Source organism: Tupaia chinensis, unplaced genomic scaffold, assembly GCF_000334495.1.
Source record: "Tupaia chinensis unplaced genomic scaffold, TupChi_1.0 Scaffold143747_1, whole genome shotgun sequence".
NCBI lineage: Eukaryota > Metazoa > Chordata > Mammalia > Scandentia > Tupaiidae > Tupaia > Tupaia belangeri.
In genome coordinates, this window is record NW_006203596.1 from 415,494 (window position 1) to 439,279 (window position 23,786).

At 41.5% G+C, this 23,786-nt stretch overlaps 1 protein-coding gene, 1 long non-coding RNA gene and 1 other non-coding gene across 3 annotated transcripts in view; all 3 read left to right on the forward strand.

Annotated features, from left to right (window-relative positions):
* Window positions 1-19,574, forward strand: part of LOC102474221 (alpha-2-macroglobulin) — a 57,327-nt gene extending 37,753 nt beyond the window's left edge. The window contains exons 23-36 of the mRNA XM_014582696.2: window positions 3,777-3,860; window positions 4,137-4,313; window positions 4,632-4,719; window positions 7,210-7,366; window positions 7,688-7,762; window positions 9,401-9,581; window positions 10,461-10,684; window positions 12,583-12,801; window positions 12,955-13,082; window positions 14,973-15,063; window positions 17,270-17,338; window positions 18,224-18,326; window positions 19,057-19,098; window positions 19,441-19,574. Of these exons, the coding sequence (XP_014438182.1) occupies window positions 3,777-3,860; window positions 4,137-4,313; window positions 4,632-4,719; window positions 7,210-7,366; window positions 7,688-7,762; window positions 9,401-9,581; window positions 10,461-10,684; window positions 12,583-12,801; window positions 12,955-13,082; window positions 14,973-15,063; window positions 17,270-17,338; window positions 18,224-18,326; window positions 19,057-19,098; window positions 19,441-19,457 (1,655 nt within the window). The 3' untranslated portion in view covers window positions 19,458-19,574. The remainder of the gene's footprint in view (window positions 1-3,776; window positions 3,861-4,136; window positions 4,314-4,631; window positions 4,720-7,209; window positions 7,367-7,687; window positions 7,763-9,400; window positions 9,582-10,460; window positions 10,685-12,582; window positions 12,802-12,954; window positions 13,083-14,972; window positions 15,064-17,269; window positions 17,339-18,223; window positions 18,327-19,056; window positions 19,099-19,440) is intronic.
* LOC114005406 (U1 spliceosomal RNA) lies at window positions 6,453-6,615 on the forward strand. The gene has a single exon (XR_003547260.1). It is a non-coding gene; the product is annotated as a U1 spliceosomal RNA (small nuclear RNA).
* A 288-nt stretch (window positions 19,575-19,862) lies between the features above and the next one.
* Window positions 19,863-20,539, forward strand: LOC106733436 (uncharacterized). The gene is made up of 2 exons (XR_001369516.2): window positions 19,863-20,063; window positions 20,406-20,539. It is a non-coding gene; the product is annotated as an uncharacterized LOC106733436 (long non-coding RNA).
* Window positions 20,540-23,786: the final 3,247 nt, after the last annotated feature.

A 23,786-nucleotide genomic window follows, 5' to 3' on the forward strand; every position in this document is an offset into this window, starting at 1 on the left:
AGCTTACAATAAAAGATGTAATTATATCTTGGTTGAGAATTTCTAGTCTCAACAAAGACATTTATAGAAACTTAGTCCACTAAGAAATTCACCAACAAAGTGTGATCTCATCCCAAATCAATGTCATATCAACATCATACATATGTTCTTTGCCTTTCTACCTACTAATTTCTATTACTACATTTTTATATTGTCATTCCTTAACATACAAAAATGTGTTTTAAAACATAGTTTCCTGATCACTTAGCTTTATTTCTACATATAAATGAATTTAGTCTTTACCATCCGTGACTTCTCCATTTCTGATTCTTTATTTTGATTTATCACCTATGCACCAAGGTCTAATCGTTAAGTGGTGTTGTTAAAATTCATTTTAATTACCTGTGGAATTAAGTTTAATTACTTACATAAAGCTAATGTCACCGCTGTGCAACATTTTTCATTACATTAAAAATCATTTATGTACCTTTAGAAACAGTATGTGTAAGTGTATGTGTAATTTATATAAAGTGTATGTTAATTCTTTAACTTACTTTTTAAACTCAGTAATCTTAGAGATTTATCCTTGTTAAATTCTACATCTAGATCACTCATTTTGATTGCTTTTAACTCTATACTAATGATGTATCACAGTTTGCCTCATTTGTAGCAATCTCTATATTAGTTTTTCCAGCTATTTGCTAGAAAAATTATTAATTTATTAATTATCAATAATATAGCTCCAAAGCCAGTAGATGGCATAGCAGTTACAGTTACATAGCTAGACTCCTATGTGGCCGACCATGGTTCGAGTCCCAGACCCAGGACTTAAAACTCATGTTTGACGTGTGTGTATGCATGCCCTAGATCCCAAGAGGAGAATGAAAGAGAAGAGATTGCAGCATGGCCATCTCCCTTCAAGGATGATTTCTCACTTTCCTTCTCACTGTCTGTCTCCCTCTCTCTCCAGTGAGCACATGTGCCCTAAAGCAAAATCCTCTTTAAAATAATAATAGCTTCCTTAGGTACATTGTAAGTATAGCTAGAGTAGATATCAAAATATAAAACCCTTGCCTTGGTGGGTTTGTTGGGATGGGTCTGAGGCTTGGCATGTAGCCTAGCCATGTAGCAACTCATGAGTTTGAACTCCCCATCATGTTTCTGAAAGTGACCAGCGCAACTTTGCAGTCATGTGGGTGGCTATACAGTTAGCTGGGCACCATGGATGGCAGGAACACAGAGGTACCACCAAGACCATCCTGGTCACTGTGAACTCTTTCTTTTTCTTTCTGTCTAACCCAGGTGGTCTAGCCATGCCATTCCCTACGTGGATCTCCACGAAGTGAGATCCTCCCTAGGAGACGTCTTGAGTTCTAGGGAAGTTGTATGACTGCCTATGGCTCTCTTTTTCCCTTATAAAACCAGGGGCCTATGGCTCTCTCTTTCCCCTATAAAGCCGGGGGCTTAGGGGAGTTTCTCCATCTGGCACTGTGCTGGCTTAGGGTAGGTGAAAGGATGGCACAAAGTGGAACTATTCTTCTCACCCTCCTAATTCGGTTTTCTGTGAATCACACAGGTGTTTCACACCTATTCCCAAAAAGATGGTCTGCTCTGTGGACAGCTAGTAGTTGAACTTTTTGAAGGTGGAGGGTGGAAACTGAGACTTCTTATTCTGCCATCTTAATTATACTACAACTAAAAAGCAATCTTCATCTTTATGACCTCAATGTATTCCACCAGTATGCCTTCCCATAATGTCGTACCACTGTCTGTTACCATCGTGTTAAAGTTTTACCAAAAATTTGAATGAAAATTTTTTTACTATTTTTTTATTTAATTTATGTTTTTCTAGTCACAAATGAGAATGAACTTATTTTGCTTATTTATGAATTGCCTTCATATCTTTTTTATGTATATTTTTAATTTACATTTAATCAGTATACAGCATATGAAATTATTTCACTGAGCAAGAATAGAGTGTCGGGCCAGCAAGTGGCATAGAGCTTAAGGCACTGGACTTCCACATGACCAATCTTAGTTCAAGTCCCAGACCCGGAAGCTTAAAACTCATGCCAAGCACATGTGCCTGCGTGCCCAAAATCCTGAGAGAAAAATGGAAGTGAAAGGATTACAGTGTGGTTATCCCATCGGGATGATTTCTTACTTTCTCTCTCTATCTTTCTCTGTCTCTCTGGTGAGCACATGTACCCCATATCAGAAATCTCAACAACAGCAACAACAACAACAAAAAATAGACTGTAGATTCATGCAATCAAAGATCTTATCATATACATTATCACCATTAGATAATTTCATTTCTGTATCTTTTAAATTTTTTTCCCTAATTTAATAGTAAGCAAGGCAAGCCAGACTATGAAAGAGAAGCATCATATGTCCCCACTTACTATATATCGAATGTCTGCACTCTACAGCAGAAACTGAGATATTGGATGGTATAAAAGCCGGGAGGGCAATTGTATATTCTAGAGACAGTTTAGGAGGGTGGGCAATAGGCTGGGGGAAAGGAAACAATCAGGGCCTTCATATCCTCTGACCATTGTATTTTGAGTAATTTGTCTCTTCCTGACTTAGTTGGGTAACCAAATCTTTATCTGTTGGATATGCTGCAAATATTTTCTTTGACTTAGTCATCTGTCTTTCAACTGTTTCTGTATGGCATCTGTTTTATTATAGAAGTTTTAATATAAATTTTGTTAGGATGGGATGTAGTGTGAAAATAAATACTGCACTTCTCTCATTTTCATCTTTATATAATTCGCCAAGATTAGAATGAAAGTAATTATATGATTATACATAGTAAGTATTTTATTATCAATGGGTCAGCCACTGTTCAGTTTTGCCTCCCTGGTGCTGTGTTCCAGGCCTTCCCTAAACATAATATTTTCATAGTGCAATTTGACTGAAGAAGGACTTGGCATTATTGATGAATTCAGGGCCTTTGGGGGAATTTTTCCTTTACTTATATATGCATACAGGGCTTTTCTGGGGATTTTGTTTTCTCCATACAACTGTTGAGGAAGAAGGTTAGGGGTGAGCACTAAACAGACCATCCTGGATGGGCCGCTGTAGTATCCAGGCAGGGGAATCACAGCATTTGGGGCCCTTATCAGTTTATCTTCTTTTGGAATGCAGCTCTGCATATAGAGGAAAACATGGTTGGGGAAGACATTCTGAAAATCTCAGAATCCCAGTTATAGTTTGTTACACTAGATAAATACGCCTAGTTTAGCAAGGTAAGAGGAAAGTTGATATTAAATTACATATATGTTAGACTTTTCCCAAAATCCATTCTGATAATAATATACAAAATATTCTTTATGAAATAGCTTTTCTTTCTTTTGTAAAAAGAATTATTTTGTCTAACTTTTATTTTATTTATTTGTTTGTTTGTTTTAATTCAGCCAGAGAGGGACGGCGCGAGAGAGAGAGAGAAAGAGAGAGAGGAAAATGAGAAAGCAAACCACCAGGTCCAGGACTTGAAACACTGTCAACCATGTGGGTGGGAATCCAGCGCCCTTAACTACCATAGCACCTGCCGGCCCTAAAGTAGCTATTATTTCTAAAATAGCTCCAATAACCATAACTTTTTAAACGATATGGCCAATGAACATATTACATAACTTGAAATGATCATATAAGCTGTATTTAAAATATTTTTTAAAAGTATTCTAAGGGAAACAACTTTTCAGGAGAAGCTTAAGATTTTAGGTCACAGAACTTCTGAACGATGTATTGCAGAACTAATTTTCATACGCTTTTTTTGCTTCTTTCTCTAGGTGCTGAGCTATCCGAGCCATTATCCTTGCAGCTCCCACCAAACGTGGTAGAAGACTCTGCCCGAGCCTCTGTTTCAGTTTTGGGTGAGTTTCTAGCTCCTAGTGGATTTGGACAGTAACAACTTCTGCTATATTTTCTTTCCACAAAAATTTACTCAAAATCACAATTTTAATGTTATCCACTTTCTTCTCTTTGACTCCATTTATTGCTTCCAATCATACTTTTGTCCCTGGAAGATTCACCCTTCCTAAAAATTGTCATATATTTTTCTAACTTGGCTGATTATTTATTTAATCTTAATGATTTTTATAGATTATAATCTCTAAACTTTATAACTTCCCATCTCTCCCATCCCCTAGGAGACATACTGGGCTCTGCCATGCAAAACACACAAAATCTCCTCCAGATGCCCTATGGCTGTGGAGAACAGAACATGGTCCTCTTTGCTCCTAACATCTATGTACTGGATTATCTAAATGAAACCCAGCAGCTTACTCCAGAGATCAAGTCCAAGGCCATTGGCTATCTCAACACGGGTAAGTGAGTGAATGAGTGAGCGGAAACTGGAAGATGTTATTCCAACTGGATTTCCCAATAGGCCTGAGTTTCTTATCAATACTATGGTACATTTGCTTATCAAATCAGGTAGTTACTATGATAAGAATACTAGGACAGCTAATTTCATGGAAACTACCCGCTTTCCAAACTCCAGTACAATGTTTAGAGCTCAAAATCTTCTATCTTGTGACCACAACATTTAAGAAAGGTCACAAGAGAGGCCGAGGCATTTTGGTAATTTCTCTGGCCTCAGCATGCGCGTTCTCTATCATTGTTTCATTAACCTTCCATTCCAGGTTACCAGAGACAGTTGAACTACAAACACCATGATGGCTCTTACAGCACCTTTGGGGAGAAACGTGGCAGGAACCAGGGCAATACCTGGTAAGAGAAGGACAATTTCCTTAGCCCTTCTTTTTTGTATTGGTTCTTTCACATCCATCACCACAACTGTATTCACTGAAATCCCATCAGATATGTATTATTAGCCTGGTTGTAGTTGGTTATGCTAGATAAAGACACAAAGTTTAACAAGAAAAGCTGATTTTAAAATCCATGTGTGTTAGACTTTTTCCCAAAATTCATCCTGTGAATAATATACCAAGGTGAGGCCAGCAGTGCACAGTGGTTAAGGTGCTAGACCCCCACGTGGTCGGCAGCGGTTTGAGTCCCAGACCCAGCAGCTTGCTTTCTCACTTTCCCTCTCTCTCTCTGTATTTCTCTGGTCAAATTAATAATAGTAGTAATTAATGAAATTAAATAAATAATTCTTTTTCAAAATAAAATAAATAATATACCAAGGTATTCTTTATGAAATAGCTAGTTTCTTTTTTTTTAAGAATGATTTGTTTAATTTCATTTATTATTATTATTTAAGATTTGCTATAAGGCACTTATGCTCATTACAGAGAAACAGAGAGAGAGGAACAGGGAAAGTGAGAAAGCAAGGCGCCAGGCTTAGGCCTCGAACCACAGTCAACCCTGTAGGAGTCCGGTGCCATCACCACCACACCACCTGCTGGCCCCAAAAGAGCTCATTTTTTCTAAAATAGCTCCCCTTACTTTGAGTTTTTAAATTATTTGGCCGATGAACATATTATATAACTTGAGGTTATCATATAAACCATTTAATTTAGGCTTAAATTACATTTCTTAGGCCAGACCTTTTTTTTTTTTTTTTTTGGTCAGGGGGGAGATGTTTTTGCTATAGGATGCATGCGCTCACCAGAGACATAGAAAGTGAGAAATCACCTCCCTCGGGGGATGGCCACACCACAATCCCTTCTCCTTCATTTTCCTCTTGGGATCTTGGGCACGCACGCATGCACACACACCTAGCGTGAGTTTAAGCCACCAGATTCAGGACTCGAACTGCTGTCAACTACCTGGGAGTCCAGCGACGTAGCCATTACACCATCTGCTGGTCCCCAGACTTTTATTTAAGACTTCTTTTGCCTTTGGGCACATAACTCACCAAAGAGAGAAATGACAGAGACAGTGAAAGGGAAAGTGAGAAGTCACCCCCTTCCCGGGTGGGTTGGCCACACCACAGTCCCTTTTCCTTCATTCTCCTCTCAGGATCTTGGCCACACACATACACATGCCTGGTGTCAGCTTCAAGCCTCTGAGTCCAGGACTGGAACCACAGCTGACTATGTAGGAGTCCAGTGACGTAACTGCTACACCATCTGCTGACCCTGATAGATTGATCTTGACTAAAAATAAATTCACTAACAGGAGGAAATAGTCGAGAAGGCAATGATGAGAAGCATCATTTTTTAAAATTCCTAAAGCAAAGCATTATTAGAAAAAGTTACTACAGAAACCAGCAGGTGGCATGAAGGTTAAAATGGCTGGATCCCACATAGCAGACTTCACAGTTTGAGTCCTGGACCTAGCGGCTTGAAAATCACACCAGGTGCATGTGCATGCACATCCAAAATCCCAACGGGAGAATGGGGGAGAGGGGATGGCAGCATGGCCATCCTACCTGGAGGGTGATTTCTCACTCCCCGCCCCCTCTCTCTCTGCTCTCTCTCTCTCCAGCAAGTGCCCACACCCCATATCAAAATAATAAAAGGAAAAAAAAAAGAAAGAAAGAAAAGCTACTGCATGTAAGAGCTATGTATAGAAAGACTCTGTTGTTTACAGAAGTAAATCTCCCAGGGTGAGGCTCATCCATTGCACTCCAGGTGTGCTGACCCCCGCGATTTCCCCAAATGCGGGAAACTCAAGTACATAATTTGTGATAGTGGGGGACTGTGTGTGCGCTTTCCCCTGGAAAAAAAAATAGAAAAAAAAAGGAATTTCTAAAGAGTGGAGACATTTAAAACACTATTCAAATACATAAGAAAAAAATAATTAAATGTACATAGACTTCGGACCAGCAGATGATGTAATGGTTACATCGCTGGACTCTCACATCGTCGATCATGGTTCAAGTCCCAGACCCAGTGGCTTAAAAGTTACACCAGGCACCTGTGCTTGCATGTCCAAGATCCTGAGAGGAGAATGAGAAGAAGGGATTGTGGGGTGGCCATCCCCTCTGGAGAGTGATTTCTCATTTTCTGTCTCTCTGTCTCTCTGGTGAGTGTACATGCCCTATAGCAAAAAATTCTCAAAAAAAAAAAAAAAAAAAGTACGTAGACTCCCTGTGTCTAAGGGAGAGAGAATCAGCCAGGAAATACTAGATCTAAAGCTCTAACAGATTAAGGAGACTAAGAAAGGCAGGAGCTCCAGCTACACAAGAATTCCTCTAGATGGCTCACATCGGTGTGCAAAGTGTCATATGAAGCCTGTGGCTCTGAAGTGTCTGTAGAGCTAATGGTAACAACGTCAATACCACCATCGCTCCATCACGTCCTCCTCTCTCAGGCTCACAGCCTTTGTGCTGAAGACTTTTGCCCAGGCTCGACCCTACATCTTCATTGACGAACAGCACATTACCCAGGCCCTCACCTGGCTCTCCCAGAAGCAGAAGGATAATGGCTGTTTCAGGAGCTCTGGGTCACTGCTCAACAATGCCATAAAGGTGAACTGTGCGGGGGTTAGCTTTGATTTCTCCAGGAGGATAGCTACAAGGATGAGCAGAGGAAGTAATAACCCTGAAATTCCAAAGGGCAGATACAGAGGAAAGTAAAACCCAGAGAGCATCAAGAGGGGTGGAACGCGGGTTCCTCGTGGTAAAACCCAGAGAGCATCAAGAGGGGTGGAACGCGGGTTCCTCGTGGTACTTCGCACCATGGGATTATGCATGGGTCAGGGTGCATTCCACCCTGCGGCAGAATAGAGTGGATTAAGAGCATTCTCAGAAGCTGAATTACTCACATCTCTCCCTCTCTCGTGTTCACAGGGAGGAGTAGAAGACGAAGTGACCCTCTCCGCCTATATCACGATTGCCCTTCTGGAGATTCCGCTCCCAGTTACTGTAGGTACCGCCCCATTCCTCTGCTGGATGCTAGATCTAGATGCCATGCAACCTCAGACCTGATGTCTAAAGTGTTACCCTGCTACGAGCCAAATGTCAGTATTCCTTCTGTGCAATGCCAATGCTTTCCAGATCAACAGAGAATTTGGTCAATCCATTAAGACAGGGCTAGCAAGTGGAGAGGTCCTTAAGATGCTGGATTCTCACGTGGCTGACCGTGGTCCAAGTCCTGGATCTGGTAGCTTGCTTTCTCACTCTCTATCTCTCTCTGTCTTTCACTGGTCGAATTAAAATAATAATAATAATAAATAAAATTAAGTAAGCTCATTTTTTTTGGGGGGGAGAGTTTTTTGCTATAGGGCACATGCACTCACCAGAAAGACAGAGAGACACAAAGCGAGAAATCACCCCCCAGGGGGATGGCCATGCCGCAATCCCTTCTCTTCCATTCTCCTCTTGGGATTTTGGGCATGCACACACACATGCCCAGCGTGAGTTTAAGCCACCGGGTCCAGGACTCAAACCGTGGTCAACTACATAGGAGTCCAGTGACATAGCCATCATACCAACTGCTGGCCCCAATTCTTTAAAAAAAGGAAGATTTTCACTTCCCGGTTATACTTTTCCTTGCCTCTTCCCTTCCCCCCAAACCAGAATCCTAACAATATGGTCGATATTTCACGTTTTGAATAAGAGTATAAGAGATGTAAAAAAATACTACTCACTGGGTGACTCTAAGACAGAGGTTAAAGGGAGCTGGACTTTTACATGACCAACTATATGGTTCAAATACTGACCCTCCGCATTCCCTGCAGCTTGGAAAACATGCCAGGCATGTGTGCATGTGTGCCCCAAATCCTGACGGGATGGAGAAATAGAGAAGAAGGCCTTGCAGTGTGACCACACCCCATTGGGAAAGCTTCCCCCCCTTCCCCTCTCCCTTTCTCTTTCTTTCTCTCTCTCTCTGTCTATTTCTCTACAGAGCACAGATGCTCTCTGACCAAAAAATAAATAAATAAATAAATGTTAATATTACTTACTCCACCCATAAAAATAAAAAATAGAACCAGCAGGTGGCATGGTGGTTGAAGTGCCAGACTCCCACATAGTTAACTGTGGTTTGAGTCCCAGAACTGGTGGCTTACTTTTTTTTCGGAGAGGTTTTTTCGCTATAGGGCACGTGTGCTCACCAGACAGAGAGAGACATAGAGACAGAAAGCAAGAAATCACCCCCCAGAGGGGATGGTCACGCCGCAATCCCTTCTCCTCCATTCTCCTCTGGGATCTTGGGCATGCACGTACACGCGCCCAGCGTGAGTTTTAAGCCACCGGGTCCAGGACGCGAACCGCGGTCAACTACATGGGAGTCCAGCGACATAGCCATTACGCTAACTGCTGGTTCCCAGTTACTTTTTCATTTTCTCTCTCTTCATCTTCTCTCTCTCTCTCTCCTCTCTCTCTCTCGGGAATGTGCCCTGTAGAAAATTTTTAAATGATAATAATATTTTAATGAAAAACAAAGGGACAAATTCATTTGGGAAATTTCTTTACTTCCTGTGCTACGGTCTGTATGGCTACTTAGGAACTCTAACACCCTTGTTCACATGCCCGGGTCCCCTCTTGGTTCCCCTTCCACAGCACCCTGTTGTCCGCAATGCCCTGTTCTGCCTGGAGTCAGCCTGGAAAGCAAAGAAGGAGGGAGCCCATGGCAGCCATGTCTATACCAAGGCACTGCTGGCCTACGCGTTTGCCCTGGCCGGTAACACAGACAGGAGGAGAGAAGTACTCAGCTCGCTTAATGAGGACGCTATCAAGAAAGGTGAGGGGACCCCTGAGATCTCTCTCCTGTCCCTCTTTCTCTGTATCGATAACTGTAGTTCAGAAATCCTCACTCACATCTCTTGTGATCCCCATTCCCTCTTCTCTTGTATTTATATCAGTATCTTTTGTCCAGATTTTATTTTTACAGAATTAGAATTTTTAAATCAAATTAGACATATCAATAGAAATAGCCACAATGAACCAGAGGACTTGTTCTGTCGTGTCTTTCTCCCACCAACCCCACCACAGCAACTAGAAGGAAACATAAATGGCAGGCTGGCCTTGGCCCTACTGGTTAAGGGAGCCAGGTCCCTCATGGCCAACTGTGGTTCAGGCCCTGCAGCCTGAAAAATATACCAGGCACATGTGTCTGTGTGCCCAAAATCTCAACAAGATGAATTAATGGAGAAGGGGACCAGCAGGTGGCGTGGTGGTTAAGGAGCTGGATACTCCCACATGTCCAACACAATTCTAGTCCCAGACCTGGTGGCTTGCTTTCTCATTTTCTCTCTCTCTTTCTCTCTCTCTCTCTCTCCCTCTCTCTCTGGTCAAATTAAAAAAATAATAAAATAAATGAATAGATAAAATTAAATAAATAATTCTTTAAGAAAAAACATTGTACAACAATGAGCATTAAAAAAATAATGGAGGAGAAGAAATTACAATGTGACTCCATGCCAAAAATCCTGAGGGGAGAATGGAGGAGAAGGGAATGTGACATGGCCGTTCTCCCCGGGAAGTACTTCCTCACTTGCTCTCTCTTTCTCTTCTTCTCTCTGGCAAGTACATGCACCCTATAGCAAACTAAAATAATGATAATAATAATAATGAAATCGGAATATGTATCCTCTGGCAGATCTCTCTCTTTCACACTCAGATAACTCAGTCCACTGGGAGCGACCTCAGAAGCCGAGGACAGGAGGGGGGTATTTGTTCCGACCCCAGGCACCCTCTGCTGAGGTGGAGATGACCGCCTACGTGCTCCTCGCTTACCTCACACCCCAGCCTGCCCGAACCTCCGAGGACCTGACGTCCACCACACACATTGTGAAGTGGATCACAAAGCAGCAGAATTCCCAGGGCGGCTTCTCCTCCACCCAGGTGAGTGATTTGCCAGAAGTGTTTCTTTCACCTTCACCACCTTCAGGTAGCAAAAGGCTTAAACCAGACGTACACCCGCACGAGGAGTGAAAATGAAGGACAGTAACTTGAGGCAATGGTGTTCAGGGATAATGAGAAACAGGAGAAAATGAAAGCCAAAGAGGGTTGGGGGGGAAATGTCTGGGATTCCTGCACCCCATCTGTGCATTCGTTTCACAGTCTCCTATTTCCAGGAACAACTTCCTCTCCCTGAAGCAGTAAGAAGGCCCCAGTAGAATGAAGGGATACCCTCCTACCACTCTCCTAGAAGCCCTACGAGTCTTTCACGTTGTTCACAGCAGTCCTCCTCAAGCCGACCCTCTGTCTCGGCACATCCCTCCACCCTTAGGTCACTGCTGTCTTTAAAGCTGACACTTCCCGTGTTGCCCCTCTTTTTCTTTTTTTTTTTTTTTTTAGCTCAAGAGAGATTTTGGCTCTTAGGGAATGTACCCTTGCCAGAGAGACAGAAAGCGAGAAATCACTATTCTATTATTTCCAGTTTGAAAGTTAATGAATATTAAGAAAATGACATATACCATGGAGACATGGCAGGTGGCATAGTGGTTAAGGGCGCTGGACTCCCACATGGCCAACTGCGGTTCGAGTCCCAGGCCTGATAGTTTGTTTTTCGCTTTTCCTCTCTCTCTCTGTCTCTCTCTTTCTCTCTGCCCCTCTAAATAAATAAATAAAGTTAAATAAAATAATCCTTTAAATAAATAAAGTTTAAAGAAAAAGTGTGAGTTTATTAAAAAAAAAAAAAAAAAACCTGCCTTAATATAATATTTAAAATATTCCAATATTCCAATAAGGAGAGGGAGAAAACACTCCTCAATGGGGCATGGTCACACCACAATCCCTTCTCCTCTATTTCCTCATCCTGTGGGATTTGTTTTTCAGTCCATTTCGTCCGGGACTCGAACTGTGGTTACCCATGTGGGATCTGGCTGCCTTAACGACCAGGCCATGGAGCCAGCCTAAGTCACATTTTATATGACTCTGGTTTATACATGTATCTAATACATTTGTGTGCCTTTTTCTCTGTTAAAAAAATCCAATAAAAAATTCCACATCAAAATGTCATTCAATCAAAAAGATCATTATAATATTCACTTGTTATTTATTTCCTTTGGAGAAACTGGAGCATGACCCAGATGATAGTTCCTACAAAGGACCTTGGGTTCCCTCGGGGCACTGACTTCAGCAGTAGAGCAGTTTAATCTGGGAAAGAACGAGAGAACTGGTCTGGCCGTGGCAAATATGGTCACAGTTGTCAGGAAAGACGTCCTTGGCAAAGAGCTGACACCAGTAAATGATTCCCATCCACATAGATTACTCCACACTCTGAATAGGATCAATCTTCTTTTTATTTTTATTTTTTTGTTTTTGTTTTAAAGAGATTTTTGCTATAGGTCACATACGCTCACCGGCCACCGGAGACACAGAGAGAGTAAAAGTGAGAACTCGTCCCCCCAGAGGGGTGACCATACTGCAGTCCTTCTCCATTCTCCTCTCAGGATCCTGGGCACACATGCTCATGCACCCTGCGTGAGCCCCAAGCCACTGGGTCTGGGACTCAGACCGCAATCGGCCATGTGGGAGGTCAGTGCCCTAGCCACTACACCACCTGCTGGCCCAGGATCAATCTTCTGATAAATAAGGTCAACTTTTAGGGCATACCATCCAATGCTATGGTCCTGACATCTCTCTAAAGATTGCAATCAACCTTAAACTTAGAACTCCAAGATTAAATGTGGGGGAAATAGGAACTCAAAGCCCCATTGCAGCATGAACGTGGTCTTTGGTCACAGGCCTCAAAGTTAGCATACCTAAGTGGAAATGCTCTCGTTCATCTCATCCAGGACACCGTGGTGGCCCTCCACGCTTTGTCCAAGTACGGAGCAGCCACGTTTACCAAGACCGGGAAGGCTGCCGAGGTCACTGTCAAATCTTCAGGAACATTTTCCACAAACTTCCAAGTGGACAATGACAATCGCCTGCTACTGCAGCAGGTCTCGTTGCCAAAGGTGCCAGGAGAATACAGCCTGAGCGTGGCCGGACAGGGATGCGTCTACCTCCAGGTGAGACCCTTGGGCACGTGAGGAAGAGGTACTACAGTAACCGTTCTCACCGAAAAGCCCTACCCTGAGCCATGGAACGAGTCAGGGAAAGAACTGAGGAAGTGGAGAAGGCTGGAAAAGGGAAGAAATAATTTTTGTCTTTAATGTTTCTAGACATCCTTGAAATACAATATTCTCCCAGGAAAGGAAACGTTCCCCTTTGCTTTACAAGTGAAAACTGTGCCCGAAACCTGTGATGGACCCAAGGCTCACACCAGCTTCGAGCTCTCACTGAATGTCAGGTAAGCCCTTCCAACCGTATCACCCAAGTCTGGGAATAACAGCCAACCCCAACTGGAACTCCTCGCTAAGTAGAGCAGGGCGGCGGTGAAGTTTGCTCTGGATTCACTGAGAAAGCATAACAGAGTGTCTCAGTGATGGGTTTTTCTTCATTGCCAGAGCGCGCTGGGCTCACCGGAGAGAGAGAGAGAGACAGAGATGAAGGGGAAGAGAGAAAAAGCATCTCCTATAGACCAGGGTCATGCCACGATCCTTTCTCCTCCATTTCTCCATCTCATCAGGATTTGGGGCACACACACACACGTGCCCGGTGTGTTTTCCAAGCTGCTAGGCAGAGATGTAAGCTGTGTGGTCAGCCACATGGGATCAGCCTCCCTTACCATTAGGCTACAGGGTCAACTCAATAATGGGGTTCCTATGCCCATCCTCTGTCTCCAGGATCTATTATTACCCAACGTCACTATCTAAAGATTAATAGTTCCTCTTGAAAATAACTTAAGAATGTTACCCTTTGTTTATAATTACATTGAAATTCCTTTTTTTTTTGCTTATGATTCTTTTCATTCTTATTATACATTTGTTATTTCCTTTCTAGCATTGTCTACTCATAGCAGTTTTGCCTATTTTCTTACTTTTTTTGTCCACTCTTCATTTTGTTTATATTAAATTTAGATTACATCATTATATATCTCTATAGTGCACAATATGATTTTTTGAAATTCCTTCTAATGTAAAGAATTCTGTTTTATTCTTGCTTTATTCAGGACAGAGATGGAGAATTCCTGAAAGTTTTGTTGGTTTTCTGTTTGTTTGTTTGTTTGGTTTTGGTTTTGGTTTATTTTCTTAGAGATTTTTGCCATCGGGACATGTGCTTGCCTGAAACACTGAGAAAGACAGAGAGACAGAAAGAGAGAGAAACCACTGCCCAGAAGAAAAGCCATCCTCCATTCTCTTCTTGGGATTTTGGGCCTGCATGCACTTATGCCCAGCCTGAGTTTCAAGCCACTGAGTCTGGGATTCAAACCACAGTCGACCGTGTGGGAGCCCAGCACCTTAACCGCTACACCACCTGCTGGCCCCCTGAAAAGTTTGAATGGAGGGAAGTCACAGCTCTTTAGATAGAATTTCTACTGGTAATAAATGAATCTCAGGTTATATGCCGCATAATCAGTTTTGAAGAAAAATGCATTTATATGCAGCAAAATTCAAATACCTTCAGAGTTTACCAAAAAAATATCTTTACATCAGAATATTGTAACTTGCTTGGGGATACTATTCAGGAAAAAAGTTAAAGTAAAGTATATGCAATGAATATGGCATGGATCAGAGGATTCAAAGTCATGCATCATTTACAGAGCTTTCTTAAAATGTACATTCTCAGGACCAGCAGATGGCATAATGGTTCTGTCACTGGACTCCCACATAGTTGACCATGGTTCAGATCCCGGACCCGGTGGCTTAAAGCACACTGGGCACATGTGCATGTGTGCCCAAGATCCTGAGAGGAGAATGGAGGAGAAGAGATTGTGGTGTGGTCACCCGTCCCGGGGGATGATTTCTCACTTTGTCACTCTGTCTCCCTCTTTCTCTGTCTCTCTGGCGAGTACATGTGCCCTACAGGAATAATATCTCTAAAAAAAAAAAAAAAAGTGGATTCTCAGAGTCCCACATTTGAAATTTTAACTCATCGAGTTGGAATAAGGCCTGGTCTCTGTGACTTTAACACAGTCCCTAAAAATGTAACACATAACCAGTTTCCAAACCAGTGGCGGAGGATAATTGAGAAGGCCAATGTGGACCTTTTAAAGCTGTCAAGTGCTTCATGAGGACATAGAGAAAGAGAGTATTTAATAACACGGAAACCCTAACTGCTTTCTACCCTGGGTCTTCAGTTACACCGGGAGCCGCGCTGCCTCCAACATGGCTATCGCTGATGTGAAGATGGTATCAGGCTTCATTCCCCTGAAACCAACAGTGAAAATGGTAGGTTAAATATAAGTCCAAGGTACCCGATTTTATTTCATGGATTTTTTTTTCTTTACTTTTTTAAATTAATTGCCAGAGGGCATGTGCCCTTACCAGAGAGCGAGAAAGAACCTCACCCTGCCCCATAAGGTATGGTTGGTTGTACCATGACCCTTCTCCTCTGTTTTGCCATCCTGTCAGATTTTAGGGCACAAATGCTCTTGTGCCTGGCACATTTAGGAACCACTGGGGCAGGATCAGAACCATGGTTGGCCATCTGGGATCCCACTCTTGATACACTGCACTTAACCACTCCACCATAGGGCCAGCCTTTTGCTTTGCTTATTCATGCTAGACACATGCTTGGGTACATGCATGAGAGAAAGACAGAGGAGAGTACGCCCTCCACAGGTCTGACCCTCTGCTATGCCCTTCCTCTGTTCCTGCACCCTGTCGGATCCTGGGCACTTGAGCGTGTGCCCGACATGTTTCAGGAGGACTTGACCAGGGCTTCAGCTGTAGTCGCCGTGTGGGATCTGGCCTCCCTTGAGCAGCGGGTTACTGCTGCCCCAGGAAGCCAGCCAAGTATAATGCTTCATGCATCTTCAGACTAAGATAAAACTGTTATTCAAATACTGTTACGCACCATCAAAGACTTCTATTTTTCTAAACTCAGAAATATAATTTAGCCTACTCGTATGATTATCCACTACTGCAAAGCTCTCTGCTAGGAGCCAAGATCACTTAAAAAAATAAATACCAGCATGTTCCCATTTTCATGGAACTTAGAATTTTGTTAACAAAATACAGTGTGCCAGGAACCAGTTTAGACATATGAAAATGACCGATGGATTTTTAAACTGTATCATAAAAGCTAAGAGAAAAATGAGGTCACTCTGTGAAGCAAAAAGAAGGAAGAAAAACTCCTTTATGAAGCAATAGAATGTGGATTGAACCTTGAAGTATGAGTAATTTGAGGTTGAGGCTATTTGGTTCCTGTTTCTTCAGGTAAAGCAACTTTTACATATGTGACCTACTAATATTAAGCCCTTCATCCAGAATGTCTCTTATTCTTAATTTTATATTACATGTTCCAGAGGGCATGTGCCCTTACCAGAGAGCGAGAAAGAACCTCACCCTGCCCCATAAGGTATGGTTGGTTGTACCATGACCCTTCTCCTCTGTTTTGCCATCCTGTCAGATTTTAGGGCACAAATGCTCTTGTGCCTGGCACATTTAGGAACCACTGGGGCAGGATCAGAACCATGGTTGGCCATCTGGGATCCCACTCTTGATACACTGCACTTAACCACTCCACCATAGGGCCAGCCTTTTGCTTTGCTTATTCATGCTAGACACATGCTTGGGTACATGCATGAGAGAAAGACAGAGGAGAGTACGCCCTCCACAGGTCTGACCCTCTGCTATGCCCTTCCTCTGTTCCTGCACCCTGTCGGATCCTGGGCACTTGAGCGTGTGCCCGACATGTTTCAGGAGGACTTGACCAGGGCTTCAGCTGTAGTCGCCGTGTGGGATCTGGCCTCCCTTGAGCAGCGGGTTACTGCTGCCCCAGGAAGCCAGCCAAGTATAATGCTTCATGCATCTTCAGACTAAGATAAAACTGTTATTCAAATACTGTTACGCACCATCAAAGACTTCTATTTTTCTAAACTCAGAAATATAATTTAGCCTACTCGTATGATTATCCACTACTGCAAAGCTCTCTGCTAGGAGCCAAGATCACTTAAAAAAATAAATACCAGCATGTTCCCATTTTCATGGAACTTAGAATTTTGTTAACAAAATACAGTGTGCCAGGAACCAGTTTAGACTTATGAAAATGACCGATGGATTTTTAAACTGTATCATAAAAGCTAAGAGAAAAATGAGGTCACTCTGTGAAGCAAAAAGAAGGAAGAAAAACTCCTTTATGAAGCAATAGAATGTGGATTGAACCTTGAAGTATGAGTAATTTGAGGTTGAGGCTATTTGGTTCCTGTTTCTTCAGGTAAAGCAACTTTTACATATGTGACCTACTAATATTAAGCCCTTCATCCAGAATGTCTCTTATTCTTAATTTTATATTACATGTTTACTTACAAAAAATAAAGAAAGAAATTCTACCCTCAAGCTATTTTGGTAATAAAAAAATATCTGTTTTCTCCAAATCACTCAGGGGTTTTAATCTACTTATTAACATTCGCCGTGTCTTAATTTTCTTCAGCTTGAGAAGTCTGATCATGTGAGCCGGACAGAAGTCAGCAACAACCATGTCTTGATTTACCTGGATAAGGTGAGAGCCCTACCAGCCCCGCTGTAAAAATAAATAAAAAGTAGTGACCCCTCTGAAGGAACCATCTGGGAAGTAAGTGAAAGCGTTTTGAAGATGTCACCACTTTGTCAGAAATTCGAGAATTCTCATATTAATTCCAGTAAATGTTCTCTGCTTATTTATGTTTTACCTGGGATTATAGGTAGAAATGACTTATTATAATATTGGGGTATGACTATTTCTAGGACCTTGTAGGCAAGTTAGTCTCCACAGAATGTGTTCATCGTGTCCCCAAGTGACTTGGAAAACACCAGCTACTGTAAGAAGTAACCGTCATGATTAGTCAATTACATCAACGCCCCAGGCAACATTATAAAAGGGGAAAATATCATCTTGGCAAGGATGTGGACCATAGCATGACAATATCAGCCCACCAACGAACCAACCTGATTGTATAGATATGGGTGTTAGAGTTTAGTTATGCCTACATTGATAGGAACTATAACTTACAAATTTCATAAAACTTAAAGGAGGCTGCCATAATCAACCTTTTATATGCCTCTTTCAGTCTACACAGGTATTGCTACAAGGTATAGACGTGAAACTGTACCAAACTCTGGATATTTAAAAATGGACATAGTCAACCAGTATAAACCACAGAGCATCTACCCCCGCGAATAGAGCCATGTGCTGGTATTGATGAACATATGTGTTAGTTATTCAAGAAATAATCTGGGGACTTCCTTGTCTACTGAGAGCTTTCTACACAATTTAAGAACACCGTAACGTGCTTTTAGTTGTAATGTGCTTTTAATTTTTTTCCCCAATAATAGGTGATTGCTTACATGTATACAAAGAGAGAAAAAAGTTCTCTGGAAAGTCATGTAATTCTCTTGTGCTTTCCAGGTGTCGAATCAGACACTGAGCATGTCCTTCAGGGTCCTGCAAGATGTTCCAGTAAGAGATCTGAAACCAGCCATAGTGAAAGTCTATGATTACTATGAGAAAGGTGAGTCCGAGCAACTTTCACATACAAATTAAATTCCTGATCATAAACATTTAGATTTGAGGAGGGGTTGGGATGATTACATTAAAGGTTCTATCTTTCATTTTTTTCCCACCAAGCTTGGTTCTGTTCTTTTTTGTCTTCTATACGTACATTATAGAAACTACCTACAATATAAATATATTAACTATTAATACAAAACACCTGTAGAATATATATTTAGTTCCCTTCTCATCAGATAAATTTACAGAGGACCTGGGGCCAGCAGGTGGCATGGTGGTTAAGGACCCTGGACTCCCACATGGCCGACTGCTGTTCGAGTCCCGGACCTGGTGGCTTGCTTTCTCTCTTTCTCTTTGTCTCTCTCTCTCTGTCCCTCTCCAGTCAAATTAAAGTAAGTAAATAAAGTTAAAGTAAAATAATTCTTTAAAAATCATTTACAGAGCACCATGTGTGAGGTAAGTACGTATAAAATCTAAACTGTCCTTTAGGAGTTTAGGGTAGAAGAAGATATACTATATATAAAAGGATAATGTTGAGTCATCAGAAAAGTCATGACATATTTTTCTATGTTCGTCTATACGGCCAGCAGCACATCGCATGAATGATACTAACATGTCGATACAGTACAACTCTTGCCACACCAAAGATTCTTCCACTTACCCACATCCCACAGGTGTTTGCTTTCCCTTTTACTTCATGTAATGATTTTTTGCTTTTCTTTTGTCTTAAGATGAGTTTGCAGTTGCCGAGTACAATGCTCCTTGTAGCAAAGGTGAGCAATTCACACTCCTTCTTGCAGTCAGAATTCCTTTGGCTCATCCTCTAATCTCCTCCTTCATAAAATTATGACTAAATATTTTCCAAAGACATAATGTTATATCCCACTACACATAATTATAGAAAAAGGCATTTAACTGGGGAGAATCCCTGACTGTCAAACCTTAGGCAATTCAAAGAATTGCTTATTGGGTAATGATCTGTAATAGAATCCTATTTCCCACTGTCTTAGTTGGATTTCCTTAAGCACTAGGCTACCCAGTCCTAAGGAAAGGGATTTTCTCTGCTCATGGAAACCCAGGGTCATCTCAATTTTCCTTTCTTCCCAATACCACAGATCATGGAAATGCTTGATGTCCACATGAACAAATGCTTTGCTGGAGTCCTTGTTCTCAGGACCCCATGGAAGATAAATGGTTTTGTACTTTCAAAGACTTGATAAATAAACCTTTTTTTTTTCTGGTCAGTCTCTATCGCTGTTTCCTCACTTATTGAATGATTTTTTTTTCTGTATGATTCCCAAATTGAATCCTGAAATAAAAAATGAATAGCAATCAAGGCTGAGAGACTTCAGATATGAAAAATGTGGTGGTGCCGCTAGGAGTAGGCTTGGTGTAGGTGTTGCAGGGAAAAGAACAAAGTACTGGATTCTATACAAGAGGAGTATAAAGTCTGTTTGTTTATGATAATACCCTAAGAAAAATCCAAAGGGTATAGTTTAATAAGAAAATAAAGGACTGACTTGATTTTTTCTATGTTCGTCTATACGGCCAGCAGCACATCGCATGAATGATACTAACATGTCGATACAGTACAACTCTTGCCACACCAAAGATTCTTCCACTTACCCACATCCCACAGGTGTTTGCTTTCCCTTTTACTTCATGTAATGATTTTTTGCTTTTCTTTTGTCTTAAGATGAGTTTGCAGTTGCCGAGTACAATGCTCCTTGTAGCAAAGGTGAGCAATTCACACTCCTTCTTGCAGTCAGAATTCCTTTGGCTCATCCTCTAATCTCCTCCTTCATAAAATTATGACTAAATATTTTCCAAAGACATAATGTTATATCCCACTACACATAATTATAGAAAAAGGCATTTAACTGGGGAGAATCCCTGACTGTCAAACCTTAGGCAATTCAAAGAATTGCTTATTGGGTAATGATCTGTAATAGAATCCTATTTCCCACTGTCTTAGTTGGATTTCCTTAAGCACTAGGCTACCCAGTCCTAAGGAAAGGGATTTTCTCTGCTCATGGAAACCCAGGGTCATCTCAATTTTCCTTTCTTCCCAATACCACAGATCATGGAAATGCTTGATGTCCACATGAACAAATGCTTTGCTGGAGTCCTTGTTCTCAGGACCCCATGGAAGATAAATGGTTTTGTACTTTCAAAGACTTGATAAATAAACCTTTTTTTTTTCTGGTCAGTCTCTATCGCTGTTTCCTCACTTATTGAATGATTTTTTTTTCTGTATGATTCCCAAATTGAATCCTGAAATAAAAAATGAATAGCAATCAAGGCTGAGAGACTTCAGATATGAAAAATGTGGTGGTGCCGCTAGGAGTAGGCTTGGTGTAGGTGTTGCAGGGAAAAGAACAAAGTACTGGATTCTATACAAGAGGAGTATAAAGTCTGTTTGTTTATGATAATACCCTAAGAAAAATCCAAAGGGTATAGTTTAATAAGAAAATAAAGGACTGACTTGATTAAAAAGGACTTTTTATGTTCAAGGTAAGTAATAAAATACAAAGTTGGACAGGTCATATTGGGAGATGACCTGAAGTGAAAGTCCTGTGTCCTAAGTTACCAACATCTGCCACTGGTAGGGAAGAGTAATCAGGTAGCTAACTGTGTGCCTCAGAGTCAGTACGGGTGACAGATTGAAAAGGTTGCATGGGTGACACGTGTAGAAGCAAAGTTTCTCTAGAAAAAGAGTACATACGATTCAAAACCCACATAGGAGTGTTATGTTGGAGCATCGTTCTTGAGCCAGAATGAAAGGATATATGTGAAGTTAGAGAGGACCAGCCCATTGAGCAGTGGTTAAGTGCAATACATTGGTAACTGGATCTCACATGGCTGACCATGGTTTGAATCCCAACCCTGGTGGCTTGAACAACACATTGGGCAAGTGTGCATATGTGCCAAAAATCCCAATGGGCTGGAGAAATGCAGAAAAGGGAATCGTGGCATGATCACCACCCAATGGAGGGTCCTTTCTCTCCTCTCTCTCTCTCTCTCTCTCTCTCTCTCTCTTTCTTTTATTTCTCTCTCTCTCTCAAGCACAGATGCCCTCGCCTGTTGAAGAATAAATAAATAAAGTCAAGGATATCTTCAGATACTGAAATAAAACCTTTTACAATATCAAGTCTCTACATCTATGTAGTCTCTCTCTCTTTAAATATTTTATTTTCTTCACAATACAAAAATTTTCCATTATATGAAAGGGGAGAAGCTTCAGGAGTTTGTAGAAAAGAAATGAGAGGGACCAGCAGATGTTGTAATGGTTATATCCTACATGGCTGACTGAGGTTCAAATCTTGGATCCAGCAGCTTGAAATTCACACCTGGTGCATGTGTGTGTGCCCAAGATCCAGAAAGGATACTGGAGAAGAAAGGATTACAGTGTGGTCATCCCCTCTGGGGAGTGATTTCTTGCTTTCTGTCTCTGTCTCTCTGGTGAGCACTTGTGCCCTACAGCAAAAAATCTCTCTTAAAAGAAAGAAAGTAAAGAAAAAAAGAGAAAGAGGTTAAGACTAAAGGATTGGGTAAGCCTGTGGTCTTTATGGTTAAGACAGCTAGATCTCAATGGTCAACTGCATGGTTCAAGTCCTGGACTCAGCAGCTTGAAAAACACACACACACACACACACACACACACACACACAGGGCATGTGTGCATGAATACCCAAAATCCCAAGGAGAGGGAGAGATGGAGGAAAAGGGATTGTAGTGTGACCAGTTCCTTATGGGGGTGCTCTCTTGCATTCTCTCTGTGTATTTCTGTCTCAGTCTCTCTCTGACAAGCTCACGCCCCCTCTGGAAAATTAAGCAAAAAAAAAAAAGGCAGGAGGATTCAGAGCCAAAAGGTTCTCAGGGGGCAGTTCCAGGCACTTGAGTCATCATTGTACATCAAAATAACAATGTTCACTTTGAAAGAAGAAAAGTGTATATAAGCTAAGAACTCAAAGGGATTTTGAAATTCAAGCAATCTTTGACTCTCTCCAGGCTGAAAAAAAAAAAAACAATAGAAAATGAAAACTATCACTTTTGTGCCTAGTTATGCTCTAAGAACTTCACAGATGTTAACATGTCAACTCTATGAAATAGGTACAACTCTTAACAGATGAGGAAATTAAGACAAAAGTCGAACAGTTCACTGAAAATATTAGAGACCTCAAGCGAAGATTCACCAGACAACCCCAAGACTCCACACCAACCCAGAAAAATGAGGCAAACCCCATCAGAGGTGGTAGTATCATCCCAAGAATCAAGACTTGCCCTGTCGATCAATAACTCTCCTTCTTTGTTACACGGTGCTAATACTTTAGATCCAATGTTTTCCTCCAGTGGGTCCCATGGTGTGCTGATCTGAAACACAGTTGATTGCTGGGTTTGTGTCAGTAACCTATAACCAGGACTTCTGGACCCCATGATGGATATCCCCACTAAAAGAAAATGATCGTAGAGTATGAAGAGACTACAATTTGTCTGGATAAAAAGTCATTCTTTTGTTTTACAGACTTCTCTGTTCATTGCCCCACAAACTACCTTAGGCATAACTTTTTTATTTTCATGTGTGAAAACCAATAGATTGTCTTTGAAAATGGTCAAACAAAGCCCCTAAGTAAGTTGACTCATCTCTTCGAAGAACACTCCAATTATGGGGCAGGCATGTGTAAGAGGGTCTTCAAAAATTTATGAAAACGTGTATTGTGAGAACAAATATGCATGTCTTTAGATCTTTTTTTTGCACCAAATACACTCATACTTTCATTTTATTTTTCTATAAACTATTTTAAGTCCTTCCTATGGTTTGCTCCTGGTGATGGACATCAATAACCAGACTTGATTATCTCTTCTGGGGACAAAATAATCATACTAAAATAAGTGCACCAGATAATACTTGCCACCTGGGGTGGTGCCCACCTGAGTCCTGTACCACTATAATAACCTTAAAGTCCCTGATTGGTTCAAATGTGCTGGGAGTGGTGACCTGGTATCGCAGGATATAAAACTCAGTGACTCTGTAAAACAAATATTGAGGGAACCAGCAGTTAGCGTAATGGCTATGTCGTTGCTGGACTCCCACATAGTCGACTGTGGTTCGCGTCCCGGACCCGGTGTCTTAAAACTCACACCAGGCGCATGTGCGTGTGTGCCCAAGATCCCAGGAGGAGAATGGAGAAGAAGGGATTGCGGCATGACTATCCCCCCTGGGGGGTGATTTCTCGCTTTCTGTCTCTATGTCTCTCTCTGTGTGGCGAGCGCACGCGCCCTAGAGCGAAAACCTCTCCAAAAAATAAATAAATAAAACAAATATTGAGTCCTGGCTTCCCAGTGGTTGGATAGAATGTTACACTTTTTAGGTTTTTCTTGAGTAAATGAGCAAGTTCAACCCACTCTTTTTTTTTTTTTTTTATCATTTATTTTATTTTTTTAATTTTTTTTTTTTTTT